This window comes from Mobula birostris, chromosome 27, assembly GCF_030028105.1.
Source record: "Mobula birostris isolate sMobBir1 chromosome 27, sMobBir1.hap1, whole genome shotgun sequence".
NCBI classification, from domain to species: domain Eukaryota; kingdom Metazoa; phylum Chordata; class Chondrichthyes; order Myliobatiformes; family Myliobatidae; genus Mobula; species Mobula birostris.
In genome coordinates, this window is record NC_092396.1 from 39,571,276 (window position 1) to 39,591,196 (window position 19,921).

Genomic DNA, 19,921 nt, shown 5'->3' on the forward strand with positions numbered 1-19,921 from the left:
AATCTTGGTGTGCCTGACTGTTAATTTAAAATTGAAGGAGCAGCTCTTTCAAACAGCTTTCAAAGACAAATGCTGGAAATCTGAAATATATTGGAAAATGGTGACTTCTCAGCAGGCCAAGCAGCATCCGTGGTGTAACAAACAAGAGTTCAACGTTTCAGATCATCAAATTCGTCATGCCAAAGAGTCTCGGCCCGAAACGTTGACTGTACTCTTTTCCATGGATGTTGTCTGGCCTGATGAGTTCCTCCAGCTTTTTGTGTGTGTTATTTGTATTTTCAGCATCTGCAAACTTGCTCTTGTTTCAGATCATTTTAGGTTTCGATGACTTGAAATCTCTCCACAGATGCTACTGAATATTTCTATCTCTAATCTTGAGTATTTCTCTCATGATGTGATCCCTTTGATTACACAGAAGATCCTTTTTATTTCTCAAGTTAAACCCCTATCCATCTTAGACAAGGTACCAGCTAGTTAGGAGGAGTAGGAGAGAAGACCAGACAAATTGGGAAATAGTTTTAAAGGGGTTCTGTTGTATCATGTGAAAAAACCTAGATTTTAAGAAAATGTAAGAACTAAAAACTAAATTGAAGGCTGAAGGAATGTTCCTGTATTTGTTTTAATGATATTCCAGGGAAAAGAAATATCTCCAAGACTTATTATCCTTGATTTGACTCCTCGGACTTTGGTCAAATGGGAATCTGAAAAATGTGAAAAACATTAAGAGTCTCTGAATCCAGTTTAAGGCATGAAGAATATCCTGCGTATTGTTTTGGTAATTAACTGGGTGTGATACATGTATATTTTAATTTGGCAGGCTCTCTCCAGCTGGCTATTACTCACCCTGAGTTTTACTGGTACGTCGATGAAGGCCTCACAGCAGAAAACATGAAAAGTTCGCTGCTCCGTAGTGAGATTCTGTTTGGAGCCCCGCTTCCCAACTACTACTCAGTGGATGATCGGTGGGAAGAGCAACACAAAAAATTTCAGCAGTTTGTGATCTCCTACGTTGACCTGTTGGCTTCACAGTCCACCGAGTGAGTACATTAAGTGTGCAATTCTGCTTGAGAGAAGTATTTGATTTTACATGGCAACTTGGATGCATATACAAGGTTGGGTGATAAGGACTGGTGGTAGGGGATGTGGACGGGCAGGTTAGTGGGTGAAGGTTTGATCAGCAGGTGCCTGGGGAGCCTGCTGGTCCTGGCTTGGATGCTCTGTAGCCTCCTCCCTGATGGGAGTGGGACAAACAATCCATGAGCAGAGTGGGTGGGTTCATTCACGATGTTAGTGGCCCTGTTCCAGCACCTTTCTGGCAGGTAGGCTGGTGCTGGTGATGCATTTGGCAATCTTGGCTACCCATTGTAGAACCTTCTGGTCTGCCACCACGCATTTTCCATACCATGCAGTGACACAGTTTGTGAGGATGCTCCCTACTGTGCATTTGTAGAATGACGTGAGTATAGAGGAGCATAGCCCAGCTATTCACATCCTCTCAAAGTAGAGGTGTTGGTTAGCTTTCCTGATTGTGCAAGTGTGTATTGAGATCATGAGCAGTTGTGCGAATTGTGCAGTCCCAGGAGTTTGAAGCTAATTGCAGTTTCCACTGTTGTGCCGCTGATGTAAAGAGGGGTGTGAGTGGTGTGAGTTCTCCTGAAGTCGATAACCATCTCCTTTGCCTTGATAAAATTGAGGAAGAGGTTATTTGCCTGGCATCAGGCCTCAGGATCTTCCATGCTCTGTACGCAGGCCATTTTATTGTTTCTGTTTTATCCCTCCAGGTTCAATCCCTTGCTACCTTCATCCTTGACACTTCATACACTCTTGATCTTTTCAATAATTTCAAGTTCCCTAGTCTTAGTCATCTCATTTTCACCATGGATGTCCTGTCCCTAAACACCTCTATGGCCCGCTTCTTTCAATTTCAGTTTCTTTCTGGACATTGGACCCAACCAGCTCCACTCCACCACCACTCTCCTCCATCTGGTGGGACTTGTCCTCACTGTCAATAATTTCTCCTTTGGCTTCTCCCACTTCCTTCAAGCAAAAGGTGTAGCCATGGGCACTTGCTCGGGTCCCAGCTATGCCTGCCTTTTTGTCAGCTACATGGTACAGTTTACATTTCAAGCCTACCCTAGTATCACTCCCCAACTTTTTCTATGCTACGTCGACAACTGCATTTGTGCTACTTCCTGCACCCATGTGGAGCTCATTGACTTTATCAACTTTGTCTCCAACTTCCACCCTGCCCTTAAATTTACCTGGTCCATTTCCAACACCTCCCTCTCCTTTCTCAATCTCTCTGCCTCTATCTCAGAGACAGTTTATCTACTGATGTCTTTTATAAACCCACGGACTCTCACAGCAACCTAGACTATACCTGTTCCCACCATGTCGCTTGTAAAAGTGCTATCCCCTTCACTCAATTCCTCTGTCTTCAGCACATCTGCTCTCAGGATAAGGCTTTTCATTCCAGAACAAAGGAGATGTTCTCCATCTTCCAAGAAAGGGGCTTCGTCTTCCTCTACCACCAATGCTGCCCTCAACCGCATCTCTTCCATTTCACACACATCCGCTCTTACTCCATTCTCCCGCCACCCGACCAGGATAGGGTTCCTCTTGTCCTCACCTACCACCCCAGCAGCCTCCATGTCCAACACATAATTCTCCGAAACTTCCACTCTCCAAAGGAATCACATCTCCAAGCACATCTTTCCCTCCCCCCCCACTTTCTGCCTTCTGCATGTACATCTCCCGACATGACTCCCTTGTCCATTCATCCCTCCCCACCGATCTCTCTCCAGCACTTATCCTTGCAACTGAAACAAGTGCTACACCTGCCCCTACACCTCCTCCCTCACTCCCATCAGGGCCCCAAATAATCCTTCCAGGTGAGGCAACACTTAATCTGTGAGTCTGTTGGGATTTTCTACTGTTTCCAATGCGGCCTCCTGTATATCGGTGAGATCTGACGTAGATTGGGAGACGGCTTCACCGAGCACCTATGCTCTATCAGCCAGAAGAAATGGCATCTCCCAGTGGCCACCCATTTTAATTCCACTTCCCATTCCTATTCTGACTTGCCAGTCCATAGCCTCCTCTACTGTCACGATGAGACAGGGTGGAGGAGCAACGCTGTGTATTACATCTAGTGATGGCATGATGATCGGTTTCTGGAACTTCTGGTAACGCCCTCCCTTCACCAATCCCCAGTGCAATTTCCCTCTCTCACCTTATGTCCTTACCTGAACTGAAAGAGATGCAAAACGAAGAACTAATTTAGTACGTGAATGTCATGGACCAGTCCGTGAAGTCCGTATTCCGGTTCACGGTTCGGTCCATCGACCCTTGCTCCAGGCTTTCCTGTCTACCCTGTTTCTGTTCTTGTTGAGCTGTAATTGAGGCAGCTGATGCTCGTTGGGGCTGGCTGCATAAATACCTTCAGAGACCAGGGCGTGACTACTGGATTGTTCTTGTCCTTACTCCTTGTATCCCTTCCCCTGCTTTCTGTTTCCTGGCCTGAAGTCCTGCCTTGCCTTGCCGGTAACTCTCACCTCGCCTGAAGTTCTCATCTCGCCTCGCTTTGCCAGAAGCCTTGCCTTGTCTTGCTGGTAACTCTAGCCTCGTCTTGCCTGCAGTCTTGTCCTGGAGCCACCCTGTACCTACTCCCTTCTTGTCCCTTGCCTCTGCCCAGGTAAGCCAGACCGTCTTGCCATCTTGCCGTTACCTGCGGTTGATTCTGTCCCTTCCTGTCCCTTGCCTCCGTCGGGTAAGCCAGGCCATCTTACCATTACCTGCGGTTGGTTCTGTCCCTTTCTGTCCCATGCCTCTGTTGGGTGGTGATCCGCGCCCTGCCCAGGAGTACTGCGCCCTGCCCAGGAGGAGCCTGCCTAGCCTCAATCCTGAAAACTCCAGCCTCCTGCCTAGCCTCCAGCCTCCTGCCTAGCCTCAAGCCTGAAGACTCCAGCCTCCTGCCTCCTGCCAAGCCTCGTCCTTGCCTAGTTCTGGGGTCCGAGCCAGAGGCAAGACACAGATACTGGGTCCTTGTCCAGTCTCTGGCTCGGAGTCCAAGCCCGGGCTCCTAGCTCTCTTGTCCAGTCCTGTTCCGGGTTCCCGGTTTTTGTGTCCATGTCCTTGCTCTCACCCTGTATCCTAGTCCTGTCCCTAGTACTTCAGTGTCTGTGTCTTGCACTTGAGTCCGTTCCTAGCCACCTCCGTATGACAGTGAATGAGTGCTTGATGGTCAGCACACACATACTGTATGTGCTGAAGGGTCTGCTTCCATGCTTTACAACCAGCACACCTCTTTTTATGTCTTGGTCCAGCATTCTCCCCGTGCTGAAAGTTATGATTAATACATTCACAGCAATCTTCCATTTGATCCCCAGAGTAATCTTTCCTCAAGTGGTTTCTCAGCTGAGTAGCTGAGTCTGCCCCCATCACTCATTGTTCACACATATGCCCTTTCACCCTGCTTGACATTTCGGATGGTGGCTGGAGGCAGAACTTGACATTTCCCATTCCCTAGCTTTGGAAACTGAGGTTACTTGCATTAACACTGCCACATTATCTACACACTGTCCCAAGGCAGAGATTAACTAATTGCAGCTAGGGTGACCAGTTCCACAGTGGATAGTGTATATCCTGAAAGGGAAGCTCTTTTACACAAAATTAACAAACCTCGTTTTGTTGCATTTTTAATTTAGTTGCATTCATCATTTAGAAATAGGAAGAAATTTTTTTTCCCAAATACACCTGGTCCTCTTCTTTCATCTTGTGCATACCTCTGTTTTCATGATGGATTTGTTTTATTCAGTCATGTGATATTTTTCCCACTGACTTGACCAGCATTCTGCAGAGTATCATTCTGAAACATCGATAATTCCTTTCCTCTCAGAGATGATTTCCAGCAGATTGCTGACTGCTCCAGATTACAGAATCTGCCGTCTCTTGTCAACCAATATGAAAATCAGAATCAGGTTTATTATCACTGACATATATCATGAAATTTGTTGTTTTGTGTCAAGCATAAAAATTGTAATGAGTTATAATAAATAGATAGATATTAGATAGACAGATACTGGTTAGATAGATAGATAGCCCATCCAGAATCTTAATGGAAAAGGGCAAAGTTGTTAAGATGTTGACCTTCGGTCTTGTTCAGGCTGCTCATCCTGGTAGTGATGAGAAGGGGGCAAATCCCAGACGGTGAGGGTGAGAAGAGGGTTTCCACGATGAAGCTGGCTGAACCTACAATCCCCTGCAGCCTCCTTTAATTCTGCACATTGGTGTCTCTATAATAGCATCAAAACAGTGGAATTACATATCTTTTTAATATTTTATTCAAGTCATTTGGCGTTCCCTCCCCTTGGCTCATGGAGCCAATGCTAGCTCAACAATCCACCAATCTGATTCCTCTACTCAGAGGTTCCTAACCTGGGGTCCACGGTCGCCTTGCTTAAAGGTTGGAAACTCCTGTTCTAATGTATCTTCCCTCACATGAATATCAAGCCCACCCTGACTCTGCTACCTCCTACCATTACCAGGGATAATTTATTGTAAATAATTAACTGATCAATTAGCATGTCTCTGGGATGTGGGATGAAACCAAAGCAACCAGGTGCAACCCATGCTTTCAGAAGAAGAGCGTGAAGACTCCACACAGATATCATAGGAGGTTAAAATCAAACCAAAGTCACCAGGAGCTGTGAGGCAGCAGCACCACCCGCCGTACCAGTGTGCTGCTTGTTTAGCCCTGACTGGGTAAGGAAGGACAACCTAATGAAGCACACAGATTTGTTTTCCTTAGTGGTGATTGGATAGCCTTATGATTGCCGTTATTGAAATTATTCCAGATTTATTGAATGACTTAAATTTAAATTCACGTGCCTCGGAAGGATTTGAGCTCATTCTCCATTTCAATATTTCAAACTATTAGATGCCAGTCCCATAATCTAACCAGCATGCCACAATTCCCCAGATATGATGGTATCTCTGCAGCTGTTTGGCATGCAGCATAGTGGTAACTGCGTTATTCTCAAGGGGAAAGAAATAAGCATGCTCCCAGAACTATGCAGAGTGAGTAAATCACAATCACATTGGTTATGACATGCTAATCCCAGACAGATTGGCTATTGTTAAATTGTTCAACAAGTTCTGGCAGCAGGGGAATGTTATAATCAAGGAGGGAAGATGACTATTTTCTCATGCCAAATAATGGTAAAATTATAAAATAAATTACCAGGGAAGTACACAGCGTAAATGCGTTCATCTTTTAAGTGTGTCTGTAGGGAGTTTCAGGCCAGAAAAGAAATCACAAAGAAGATCTCGTGCGACAGACCTTAGCAATGTGAACGAAGGTTTAGGTTTTTCACCTTGAGAGAAATGTGCAAGATGCCTTCTTCTCATTACTACCCTCAACAAGGAGGTGCAGGAACTTGAAGACCCACAGCTTCTTCCTCTATGCCACCAGATTTTTTAACGGTCCTCGAACCCATGAACACTGCCTCACTATTCCTCTTTTGCAGTACTTACTTAATTTAATTTTTTTTATGCTCTGCTCTGTACTGTTGTCATAAAGCACCAGATTTCACGCCATATGTCAATGATAATAAACCTGATTTTGATTCCAATTCTGAAGGTTTTAAGCAGTATACAAAAAGTAACCCCATAACCCAACTGCAGCAATGGAATAAGGGGTTCATATGATGCAGATGGGACAAAGGCAATGCATTACTCTTCTGAGTCAATGAGTGACATGAAATTCTGAAATTAAAATTGAAAAATGCTCGGTATACTCAGCAGGTCAAACAGCACCACTGGAGGGAGGAACAGAGATAATTAAGGCCAACTTGAAACATTGTTTCTCTCTCCACAGATACTGCTTTACCTACTGAGATCCTCAGCATTTTCATTTATATTTCTTCGATTTCTAGCATTTGCAGTTCTCTGTTTTTCAACCATACTAAATCCTGATTAGGTTGGATACAGATCAGATTCCTGAAAGCACTTTCAAAATGTGATGCTGCATAATAAAAGCTTTACATGTGCTTGAGCAATGATGAGTTAAATGGCCTTCCTCATCAGAATCGATTTTGTGTGGAAATAATTGGTTAAAATGTAGAGATGGTTTGTTGATTGATAAACATAATTGTTCCCAACCTGCTAGGTATCCCAGCATTTTGAATTTTTGCTCATCTTTTCACCGATACGTATATAACTTGCATTGTAGGGACTGTTATTTCTGTATGACTATCCTAGGGATATATGGCATGAGGTAACATTGATGAAAAGAAAGCTGAATTACAAAATGATATAGATTGGGAAAAATTCATTTCAGGGAAAAATTCATTTGAAGTAAATGTATCTTAACGATTGAAAACGAAGCCCACTCAACACATATCCTGTGATCTGATTACCCTTCACAGTGTCTTTTATCCACTTTATATTCAGTTACATATGCCGTAAGCTCTGCAGTGATTCCACAGTGCTGATCTCTTTGTTTCACTCCTTCCCCTCAGTGTGTAGTCATTTTCTCTACTGCATTCACATGAATACTGACAGTAGAGTGGCAGAGAGATTAGCATCCATCATTTGCTTTTTAAATGGAACTCTAAGCCAGGGGGATCAGGTCTGCACAATGAAGGAATATTGAAAGGTTTCTTGGGAGATCTTGGCTGAGAATAAACGTTCCTTGTAATAGTAAAATAATATACAGTAATGAATTATCTTGTGACATAGAGAAGTCGTGGGAATGTCAGATGATTTGGCACATTGTTAAAACTGAGAACACATTTCAAATGCACTATAAATATTAATATTGCACTAAATCAAAGTTACTGGTGCTGCAATTTGCTAAACTGTCGACTGATCAAAATATCTCTCTGAAGCAATTTAAAAGTTATGCGTTATAACTTGAGGAAACTTATAACCCTTAAGTGCCGTATTGCTAGGTTCTTGACCTTGAAAGAACAGTACCTGGAGCTGTCTGTAAGGATGTTAAAGTGTATTCTATATTATTTTAATGTAAACCAAAGAACTTGGTAAGTACAGGTTAAGCATCCAGTAACAGATGCAGTTTTCTACCCAGTGATCTACTGTGCAAAAGAAATCCCATTCAACCAATAAGCCCAGTCTTGCAAAGGGAACTATTAGAAATTCTGATCTGCTGTGGCTCCTGTCTGTAAAGACGACATATACCTATAGGCACATCTAAGAATATAGAACTCCTAGTTTCAGCATTCAAATCAACTGAGAATGTTGAGAATATTATTGAACATTGTACTGTTGTGATGTTCACTTGATCTTTAAGTATTAGAACAGGAGTAAAACAAAAAGTGTTTGAGGGATTGCTTTGAGTGCAAGCCGCTTTGTTTGTGTGAGCTAATGATGTTTGACTACAGCGTATCACAGATGCTGTCTGACCTGCTGAATCCCACCGGAATTTTGTTTGGTGCACCAGATTCCAGTATCTACAGCACCTTTCTCACTATTTGGCTACAGCAGAGCCTTGTGACCTTGTTGTACAAGCCAAGTCAATGTGAGCAATAATTTTTGATAACTGCCATAAGACTTGCATACTTGAAGTACACCCAGAATCTTGCAAGCAAGAGTACCATCGCGTCTATACACTTAGTGGCCACTTTATTAGGTACATCTATACACCTTCACATTAATGTAAATATCTCATCAGACAATAATGTGGCAGAAACTCAATGCACAAAGACACGGTCAAGAAGTTCAGTTATTCTTTAGACTTAACATCAGATTGGGATAAACATGTGATCTGAGTGACTTTGACTGTGAAGTGGTTGTTGCTGCCAGATGGGGTGGTTTGTGTATCTCAGAAACCGCTGATCTCCTGGGATTTTCACCCACAACAGTCTCGAAAATTTACAGAGAATGGTACGATAAACAAAAAAAAAACTTCTAGTGAGCAGCAGTTCTGTGGGCGAGAGAGCATTGTTAATTAGAGAGGTCAGAGAAGAATGGCCAGACTGGCTCAAGCTGACAGGATAGTGGCAGTAACTCAATTAACCATGTGTTACAACAGTCGTGTGCAGAAGAGAATCTCAGAAGTGGATGGGCTACAGCAACAGAAGATCATAAACATTCACTTAGCTGCCATTTTATTAGATATCGGTGGTACTTAATAAAGTGGCCACGGACTGTATGTATTGTGTTATCTCCACTTTAAATTTCAGGTAAAATTGCCTGCTTGCTGAATGTAACACCCATCTACCAATATCATTGGCCTGAGTACTTGGGCTCCTCTGTTAGTTGGATTCTGTTGTGATGTATATTCACTTCCTGTGCAGGGAGGGGCGCTCTTCATATTTTTTGCCCCACTCAGCTTTCTAAGCACAGCAGCTGACACTTCTAGTGATCAAAGTGTTGCTTTTGAGTTGAGTAAATTAAACTTCCAACCAATATTAGATTAGATTATGAGGACACACAGTCCTCTTTTATTGTCATTTAGTAATGCATGCATTAAGAAATGATACAATATTCCTCCGGTGTGATATCACAGAAACACAGGACAGACCAAGACTGAAAAACTAACAAAGCCACATAATTATAACATATAGTTACAACAGTGCAACAATACCATAACTTGATGAAGAACAGTCCATGGTACAGTAAAAAAGTTCAAAGTTTCTCAAAAGTCCCACATCTCACGCAGATGGGAGAAGGAAGAAAACTCTCCGTGCCATGGCCGACCACAGTCCGACTGTGAGTCGTCCAAAAACTTCGAGCTCTGATCAGCCCTCCGACATCGAGTACCAAGCACCATCTCTATCCGAACGCTTCGACCTCAGCCTCGGTCGCCAGCAGCAGGCAAAGCCAGGGGTCCTGGGGCCTACCCTCCGGAGATTCTCGATCGCACAGTAACAACAGCAGCGAACCAGGCATTTCTGAAATTTCTCCAGATGTTCCTCTGCTTCTTCGTCAAATCAGAATTGTCTACGGCCCGATATTAACAGATACGATATTATTTCACTGGAGAGCTGCATCGCGCTGCCATCTTCTCCTCCCGCCTCATTATTCTGTATTCTTGTCAATCTTCAGTTCATAATATAATTGACAAGCAACAATCAGTATGAAGTTAAAAGCATCTGCAGATTTTCTCTTGTTTTTGAAGTTAAAAGGACAGCTTTGCAAACAGATGCATTGTCCGTAGAATGCAGGATTTTGGTTCACAGTACCTGCCTTGACTTCTTAAGAGTTGTATTGTAAAACAATGGGTTATTTAATTGGGTTTGTTTCAAACTTTGTGTTTGTTTGAGTGCGCATGCGCCGGTCGTGCATGCAGCCTGTTACAGCCGTTCCAATCAGTATTCTTACTTTTTTCTTCTTACTTTTAACTTACGTTATTTTTTGTATTTTTTTTACATGGTAACACGTAGAAGCTGCACCCTCTCTAACATGCTGGTAGAGAGAGTTTTATTTGGGTTTTTAGCGCTGGAAATAGTTACATTCCGACACGTCTCATTAGCGGGACAGAAGCATGGTCACATTGTTCATTCCAGGGACCAGCTGCTTGCGTTTATGCTGGTTTAATGAGCAGAGCGGCGGACACCCCTGCTGAAATCCGGAGGAAAACACACAGAGGATGCAGAGGGGGATCACAAAGGCGAGGAAAGAGGACCAGGTCGAGACAACAGAGACTTATGGAGAAGAGGAGTTCGGTGGGTAATAAAATGGACGAGTTCATGGTGCTAGCCAGGCGTCAGAGAACATTTCGGGAGTGCAGTGTGATGTGTTTCACTGGAACAGGGCTGCACGAGGACATACCCGACCAAAACTTTTCCATGGACAGCTTCCAGACCGTTCGGGCTGACCGGAAGTGCACTGAGAGCGGTAAGCGTAAAGGAGTTGGGTGCTTACTGTTCTGGTTAACAACAGATGGTGCAATCCGGGTCATATTACGATCGAGGAACGTGTTCGTAGACTGGATATTGAACTTTTTACTGTTGGACTTCGGCCATATTCCACTGAGATACAACACACTGGGTGACAGGGGAGGTCGTTCCTGCCTGTGGCCATCGAACTTGCAGCTCCTCCCGTGGAGGGTCAGACACCCTGAGCCAATAGACTGGTCCTGGACTTATTTTCCATTTGGCATAGTTTGCATTTTGTTGTTTGATTGTTTGTGGTTTTTGTATTGCTATATTTATGCTCTACTCTTGGTTGGTGCGGCTGTAATGAAACCCAGTTTCCCTTGGGATCAATAAAGTATATCTATCTATCTATCAAAACTAGATAAACTACTAAATTATCAACACACATCAAAGTTGCTGGTGAACGCAGCAGGCCAGGCAGCATCTCTAGGAAGAGGTGCAGTCGACGTTTCAGGCCGAGACCCTTCGTCAGGACTAACTGAAGGAAGAGTGAGTAAGGGATTTGAAAGTTGGAGGGGGAGGGGGGAGATCCCTTACTCACTCTTCCTTCAGTTAGTCCTGACGAAGGGTCTCGGCCTGAAACGTCGACTGCACCTCTTCCTAGAGATGCTGCCTGGCCTGCTGCGTTCACCAGCAACTTTGATGTGTGTTGCTTGAATTTCCAGCATCTGCAGAATTCCTGTTGTTTACTAAATTATCAAGGAAGCTTGCAGAATAGATTGATAGTATCAATTAGTATATCAAATGGTTGACCTGTTAATGGTTGGAAAATTTGCATGCTCAAAGCATTCACAGAATTAATTGCAACCACTCAAAGGCAGAGGGTGAAATGAATGCAACAAAACACAGGGAGAACCTGGAGGAAAACCTGATGAGTCTGCAAGAGAACTGCAACTTGGGAGAAGATTTGTTTTCCAGCAAGATAATGACCCCAAACATAAAGCCAAAGCTACACAGGAATGGCTTAAAAACAACAAAGTTAAGGTCCTGGAGTGGCCAAGTCAAAGTCCAGACCTCAATCCAATTGAGAATTTGTGGCTGGACTTAAAAAAGGTTGTTCACTCATGACCCCTGTGCAATCTGATAGAGCCTGAGCAGTTTTGTAAAGAAGAATGGGGAAAAATTGCAGTGTCCAGATGTACAAAGCTGATAGAGACCTATCCACAGAGACCCAAGGCTGTAATTGCTGCCAAAGGTGTATCTACTATATACTGACTTGAAGGGGGTCAATACTTATGCAATCAATTATTTTGTGTTTTGTATTTGTAATTAACTTAAATCACTTTGTAAGGATCTGTTTTCACTTTGAAATGAGTCTTTTTCTGCTGATCAATGTCAAAAAAGCCATATTAAATCCACTGTAATTCAATGTTATAGAACCTGAAAACTTCCTGGGGGGGGGGTGAATATTTTTTCTAGGCTCGGTATATATAAATTATAAGCAAGCATCGGAAAGTTAAACTAAACTGAAGCCACAGCACTTTGTGCAGCAAATGCAAGTTACTTAATGCAACACTGAAGGAGGCCATTTGGCCCTTTGTGTGCATGCCAGCTCCCAGCAGCACAATTCAATCAGCCCCATTTCTTTGTAGTTCTGCACAGTCTCATCAACTCCGAATTGATTACACTGGACAACAAAGATTTTGCTTCCTGAATATTTTTGGGTGTGTCTTATAGATTCTGGGCTGCTGATCATGAAAATCACCATGAAATTTCCCTATCATACACCATGTTTTGAAATTGCCTCTATTTGTTATTTCAATTCCTAATTCAAGTTTGAATAACTGACACCAAGGCATTTTTGTTGGTCCATAAATCAAACAGGTTGGCCAACCTTGCCACTGTCAGTGACGAGCATGATGAAAGATTTCCCCAGGACGCTTCAGTCATAGAGAAACGGTATCAGGGCAGCTGGAATCCATCAATGCTGTCTGATTATTGATAGACGCTTAAGCAAAATGTCTCAGACACTTAGTACAAATGAAAATCATAAACAGAATATTTTTAACTTAGTTGAACGATTGCAAAGCATCATCTCCATTATGCAATTAAACACATTATATTCAGTAAAAGTTTATTTCTTTTTTCTAAATTCCTACATGATATAAGTGGAGTGAAATTATATTTGTGTTCAGCTTCAAGCTGTTTATCATGAACAAAAAAAAGCTCTGAGGAAGCAACACTAAAGGGTAATTTACAGCAGCCAGCCTCTCTGTGCAGAAAACAGGAACACCCAGAAGAATCCCACCCTCATGGGGAGAACACACAAACTCCACACAGCCAGCTTCAGAGGTCATGATCGAACCAGGGTTCTTGAAGCTGTGAGGCAGCAACAATAAATGCTGAGCCACCATACTGCCCAGCAGTGAATAATCCCATCTAAAGAAGTACATACTAATTGATTCATGGAAGATCAAAGCACAGATACAGGGCCTTTGTCCCAACCAGGTCGAAGGCAGCCACAGTACCCACTCAACTAGACATGAATTCCTGCATTTGATCCATGTCACTCTGAGCCCCACCTCTTCATGTACCCCATGGAGAAGGAAGTCTGAGAATTGGAGCTGGAGTGCGGTGGAAGCCATTTTGATTTTTTCTTTTTCTCATGAGAGTTAAGAGAGGTGGGACTGCGTAAGTGTGTGACATCAGGCAGTGAAGCACGGAAGATTTAAAAGGTCAGAGATCCTGATTCGGGTTTAATTCGGAGAAGGAAGTCTGAGAATCGGAGCGGGAGTGCAGCGGAAGCCATTTTGATTTTTTTCTTTTTCTCGTCAGAGTTAAGAGAGGCGGGACTGCACAGACGTGTGGCATCGAGCAGTGAAGCACGGAAGATTTAAAAGGAACACAGCTGTATACAGTGGGCAGCCTCGTTTTGTGGGCAGCGGAGTGAGCCGGGAGCAGAGTGAAAGCTTAAGGGCTTTGGCTCAACGGGCTTAGGCAGAAATGGGTGAGGCAAAGTAGGTTTGGCTTTCAATTTTCCCTGTTATTTGAGGAAAGGGGGAAGCATGAATGTGAGGGCATCTTGTTGTTCTCGGTGTCGGATGTGGGAGCTCCTGGAGTCTCCTAGCCTCCCGGACGTCCATATATGAGCCAGGTGCACCAAGCTGCAGCTCCTAAGGGACTGTGTTAGGGAACTGGAGTGCAGCTCGATGACCTTCGTCTGGTTAGGGAGAGTGAGGAGTTGATAGAGAGGAGTTACAGGCAGGTGGTCACACCGGGGCCACGGGAGGCAGACTAGTGGGTCACGGTTAGGAGGTGGGAGGAGAAGTGTCAGGTACTAGAGAGTACCCTAGTGGCTGTGCCCTTTGACAATAAGTACTCCTGTTTGAGTACTGTTGGGAGGGACAGCTTACCTGGGGGAAGCAACAGTGGCCATGCCTCCGGCACAGAGTCCAGCCCTGTAGCTCAGAAGGGTGGGGAAAGGAAGAGGAGGGCAGTAGTAATAGGGGACTCGATAGTTAGGGGGTCAGATAGACGATTCTGTAGATACAGTCCGGAGACCTGGATGGTAGTTTGCCTTCCTGGTGCCAGGGTCTGGGATATTTCTGATCGTGTCCAAGATATCCTGAAGTGGGAGGGAGAGGAGCCAGAGGTCATGGTACATATAGCTACCAATGACGTAGGTAGGAAAAAGGAAGAGGTCCTGAAAGGAGAATATAGGGGGTTAGGAAGGGAGTTGAGAAGAAGGAACGCAAAAGTAGTAATCTCGGGATTACCGCCTGTGCTACGCGACAGTGAGAGTAGGAATGGAATGGGGTGGAGGATAAATGAGGAGGGATTGGAGCTTTGGTGCAGGTGTGACCTGTACAAAAGGGACGGGTTGCACTTGAATCCTCGGGGGACCAATATCCTGGCGGGGAGATTTGCAAGGCTACTGGGGAGACTTTAAACTAGAATGGTTGGGGGGGTGGGATTCAAATTGAAGAGACTAGGAGAGAGGAGGTTAGTTCACAAATAGAGAAAGCTAGTAGACAGTGTGTGAGGGAGGATAGGCAGGGGACAGAGAACGGGAGCACTCAGACCGAAGATGTAGGGGAGAAGGAAGAAAAAGATAACAAAGTTGTTTGCATCATTAGGGATAAACAGAGAGTAAGAGGTGGAGAGTTTCTTAAATGCATCTGTTTTAATGCTAGGAGCATTGTAAGAAAGGTGGATGAGCTCAGAGCACGGATTGATACCTGGAAATATGATGTTGTAGCTATTACTGAAACATGGTTGCAGGAGGGGTGTAATTGGCAATAAATATTCCTGGATTTCATTGCTTCAGGTGTGATAGAATCGGAGGGGCAAGAGGGGGAGGTGTTGCATTGCTTGTCAGAGAAAATATTACAGTGGTCCTTTGGCAGGATAGTTTAGAGGACTCATCTAGGGAGGCTATTTGGGTGGAAATGAGGAATGGGAAAGGTGTAGTAAAACTTATAGGGGTGTATTATAGACCACCTAATTGGGAGGGAGACCTGGAGGAGCAAACTTGTAAGGAGATAGCAGATATTTGCAGTAAGCACAAGGTTGTGATTGTGGGAGATTTTAATTTTCCACACATAGACTGGGAAACCCATTCTGTAAAAGGGCTGGATGGTTTGGAATTTGTAAAATGTGTGCAAGACAGTTTTTTGCAACAATGCATAGAGGTATCAACTAGAGAAGGGGCAGTGTTGGATCTCCTGTTAGGGAATGAGATAGGTCAGGTGACAGAGGTTTGTGTTGGGGAACACTTTTGGTCCAGTGATCACAATGCCATTAATTTCAAGATAATTATGGAGAAGTATAGGTCTGGACCCAGGGTTGAGATTTTTGATTGGAGAAAGGCTAACTTTGAGGAGATGTGAAAAGATTTAGAAGGAGTGGATTGGGACAATTTGTTTTATGGGAAGGATGTAATAGAGAAATGGAAGTCATTTAAAGGTGAAATTTTGAGGGTACAGAATCTTTATGTTCCTATTAGGTTGAAAAGAAAGGTTAAAAGTTTCAGAGAACCATGGTTTTCAAGGGATATTGGAAACAGTGCGGAAAAAGAGAGAGATCTACAATTAATATAGGCAGCTTGGAGTAAATGAGGTGCTCGAGGAATATAAAGAATGTAAAAAGAATCTTAAGAAAGAAATTAGAAAAGCTAAAAGAAGATATGAGGTTGCTTTGGCAAGTAAGGTGAAAATAACTGCAAAGGGTTTCTACAGTTATATTAATAGCAGAAGGAAAGTGAGGGATAAAATTAGTCCCTTAGAGAATCAGAGTGGACGGCTATGTGCGGAGTCAAAAGAGATGGGGGAGGTTTTGAACAATTTCTTTTCTTCAGTGTTCACTAAGGAGAAGGATATTGAATTGTGTAAGGTAAGGGAAACAAGTAGGCTAGTTATGGAAACTATGATGATTAAAGAAGAGGAAGTACTGGCGCTTTTAAGGAATATAAAAGTGGATAAGTCTCCGGGTCCTGACAGGATATACCCTGGGTCCTTGAGGGAAGTTAGTGTGGAAATACCAGGAGCTCTGACAGAAATATTTCAAATGTCATTAGAAACAGGGATGGTGCCAGAGGATTGGCATATTGCTCATGTTGTTCCATTGTTTGAAAAGGGTTCTAAGAGTAAACCTGGCAATTATCCGCCTGTGAATTAGACGTCAGTGGTAGGTAAATTGATGGGAAGTATTCTTAGAGATGGTATATATAATTATCTGGATAGACAGGGTCTGATTAGGACCAGTCAACATGGATTTGTGCGTGGAAAGTCATGTTTGACAAATCTTATTGAATTTTTTGAAGCGGTTACTAGGAAAGTTGACGGGGGTAAAGCGGTGGATGTCTATATGGACTTCAGTAAGGCCTTTGACAAGGTTCCACACAGAAGGTTAGTTAGGAAGGTTCAATCGTTAGGTATTAATATCGAAGTAGTAAAATGGATTCAGCAGTGGCTGGATGGGAGACGCCAGAGAGTAGTGGTGGATAGCTGTTTGTCAGATTGGAGGCCGGTGTATAGTGGTGTGCTTTAGGGATCTGTACTGGGTCCAATGTTGTTTGTCATATATATTAATGATCTGGATTATGGCGTGGTAAATTGCATGAGTAAGTATGCAGATGATACTAAGATAGGTGGAGTTGTGGATAATGAAGTAGGTTTTCAAAGCTTGCAGAGAGATTTAGGCCATGTTAGAAGAGTGGGCTGAAAGATGGCAGATGACGTTTAATGCTGATAAATGTGAGGTGCTACATTTTGGTAGGACTAATCAAAATGGGACATACATGGTAAATGGTAGGACACTGAAGAATGCAGTAGAACAGAGGGATCTAGGAATAATGGTGCATAGTTCCCTGAAGGTAGAATCTCATATGGATAGGGTGGTGAAGAAAGCTTTTGGTATGCTGGCCTTTATAAATCAGAGCATTGAGTATAGGAGTTGGGATGTAATGTTGAAATTGTACAAGGCATTGGTGAGGCCAAATTTGGAGTATGTGTATAGTTCTGGTCACCAAATTATAGGAAAGATGTCAACAAAATTGTGAGAGTATAGAGAAGACTTACTAGAATGTTGCCTGGGTTTCATCTCCTAAGTTACAGAGAGAAGTTGAACAAGTTGGGTCTTTATTCTTTGGAGCATAGAAGGTTGAGGGGGGACTTGATAGAGGTATTTAAAATTATGACGGGGATAGATAGAGTTGATGTGGATAGGGTTTTTCATTGAGAGTGGGGGAGGTTCAAACAAGAGGACATGAGTTGAGAGTTAAAGGGCAAAAGTTTAGGGGTAACATGAGGGGAAACTTCTTTACTCAGAGAGTGGTAGCCGTGTGGAAACGAGCTTCCAGCAGAAGTGGTTGAGGGTGGTTCGATGTTGTCATTTAAAGTTAAATTGGACAGCTATATGGACAGGAAAGGAATGGAGGGTTATGGGCTGAGTGCAGGTCGGTGGGACTAGGTGAGGGTAAGAGTTTGGCATGGACTAGGAGGGCCGAGATAGCCTGTTTCCATGCTGTAATTGTTATATGGCTATATGTTATTTGGTTATTACCATTCAAGTGCTTCTTAAATGATACTATTGTACCTGCCTCAACCACTTCCTTTGACAGCTCATCACCCTCTGCAGTACTGCCAGTGTACTGATCTCTTACTTTAACAGCACTGAAAGCAAGTTAACTGATCTGTTCCTTTTGCAAACTTGTTGCCATATTTTTCATTGTACATTGAAGACTGTTTTCTAAACTTAATCAATCTTTTGTGAAGGACTTTGGGATATTACAAAGGTGTGAAAGATGATGCTTAAATACATTCTCCTCCTCCTTCCCTCAGCGCACTCTTGTTTCTGACTGCTTCATGGCAATATCAGAGACGTCAAGGAGAAAAATAGTAACAGACTATAAAAGACTAAAAACACTGGAGGTTTTTGCCTTTCAAATTCCACTGCTTACAATGAGAGGCTAAAGTGAAGATGTAGCAAATGCTCAGTTCTTCATCTCACTCAGTACAATTCCCTGCCTTATTGTGCCATCCTATTCTTGGGACACAGTGCTTTCTGATCTGACTCTTCATTGCACGTTTTCAGCATCTGCAGTAGTTCACTTTTGCCTTCTTACTTAGAATGAGGATGTGTTTTATTTGACAATATAGCTGAACTGTGGCAGACGAGGAAAGGTTTCTTCTTTTAGTTATTTGTAGTGAAAGCATAACCAAAATTTAGAGTCATACAGTACTGGAACATGGCCTCAGCTCATCGAGTCTGTACTGATCAAGCATCTATTTACTTTAATCCCATACAAACCTTGTTTAAATCCCCCCGGATTTCCCATCAACTCCCCCCCCCCCCCCCACACACACACACACACACAATTTTACCTGGGGCAATTTAGAGTGACCAATTAACCCACCAGACAACAGGTCTTTGAGATATGGGAGAACGTGAGAAAACTAGAGCACCTGGGTAGAAGCAACTTGGTCACAGAGAGAACGTGCAGACTCCACACCGATAACACTTTGGGTCGAACTGGATTACTGAAGCTGTGCCACTTTCCCACCCTTAAAATAGCAAATATTTAGCTGTGATGGAAGGAAACACATTTCCACACTCTTTCCCTGAAGACCAATAAGGAAATATAATGAATGAATGCACATAACTGGAAACAATTTCACATTCACTTATTGCTAAGAGCATTTGGCCTCTCCATTCTTCAAGGTTGCCTTCCTGATACTTTTTCATGAAGTTCAAGGCAGGTTATAGAAAATTTTGAACACTGTGGAACTAATTTATTTTAATTCCCTATTGATACCTTTGCTCTATCAACAGGAGAACATTCCTGGAAATTAGCTTTTATGTTCTGCAAATCTAATTCTGCCTGTGTACATACCATATTTGTTGCATGCACAGTCCTTGTGCTGTTGTGACAGAGGATTGCTGTTGTAAGTAGCTAAGACAGCGCAACAAAACACAGGAAATGAACACACTTCCCTTATTGAACATAACCAGTGACTATAATGCATATTTTTGCTTTTCCTCATTTTGAATGTTGTCAGTTGTGTTTGGATTTATCAGGTGGCTGTTAATAAAAATCAACTGAAATATGATTTTCTAATCATTGAAATCCAGTTTTGGTTATGGGTATAATTATATATTGTTAGTTTTAGACAGCCGCACTTAAAGAGATCCTCAGAGAAAAATTCAATTTGCAACCATCAAGTTTGTATCTGCAAGATGGTCATTCAACTTCCAGATTTTATTTTGCACTGTACTTGATGTCTGTCAGATACCATCTTTATTTATGTCATTGAGCGTGCTTAGTGAAGAAATAGTTAACATTTAATTTGTTTGGGTTTCTCATTGCTAAATTGAAGTATGGTTGCACAGAGCTTGTGTCTTGTAGCATTAGGATGTTTATTGAATCATGGTCAAAAAGCAGTACAGAACTGAAACAGGTTCTTCAGCCCACCTAGTCAATGCCAGCCTGCTCTTCTGTCTAGTCCCATCTACCTGCAGGTGCACCATAGTTCCCTATTTTTCTATACCTATCCAAACTTATTTTAAATTTTACAAGTGAA

General features: G+C 42.9%; 1 protein-coding gene across 1 annotated transcript in view; it reads left to right on the plus strand.

Annotated features, from left to right (window-relative positions):
• The window catches only part of disp3 (dispatched RND transporter family member 3), a 310,321-nt gene that overhangs the window by 46,074 nt on the left and 244,326 nt on the right, over positions 1-19,921 (plus strand). Inside the window, exon 2 of the mRNA XM_072244981.1 lies at positions 818-1,037. Coding sequence (XP_072101082.1) covers positions 818-1,037 — 220 coding nt within the window. The remainder of the gene's footprint in view (positions 1-817; positions 1,038-19,921) is intronic.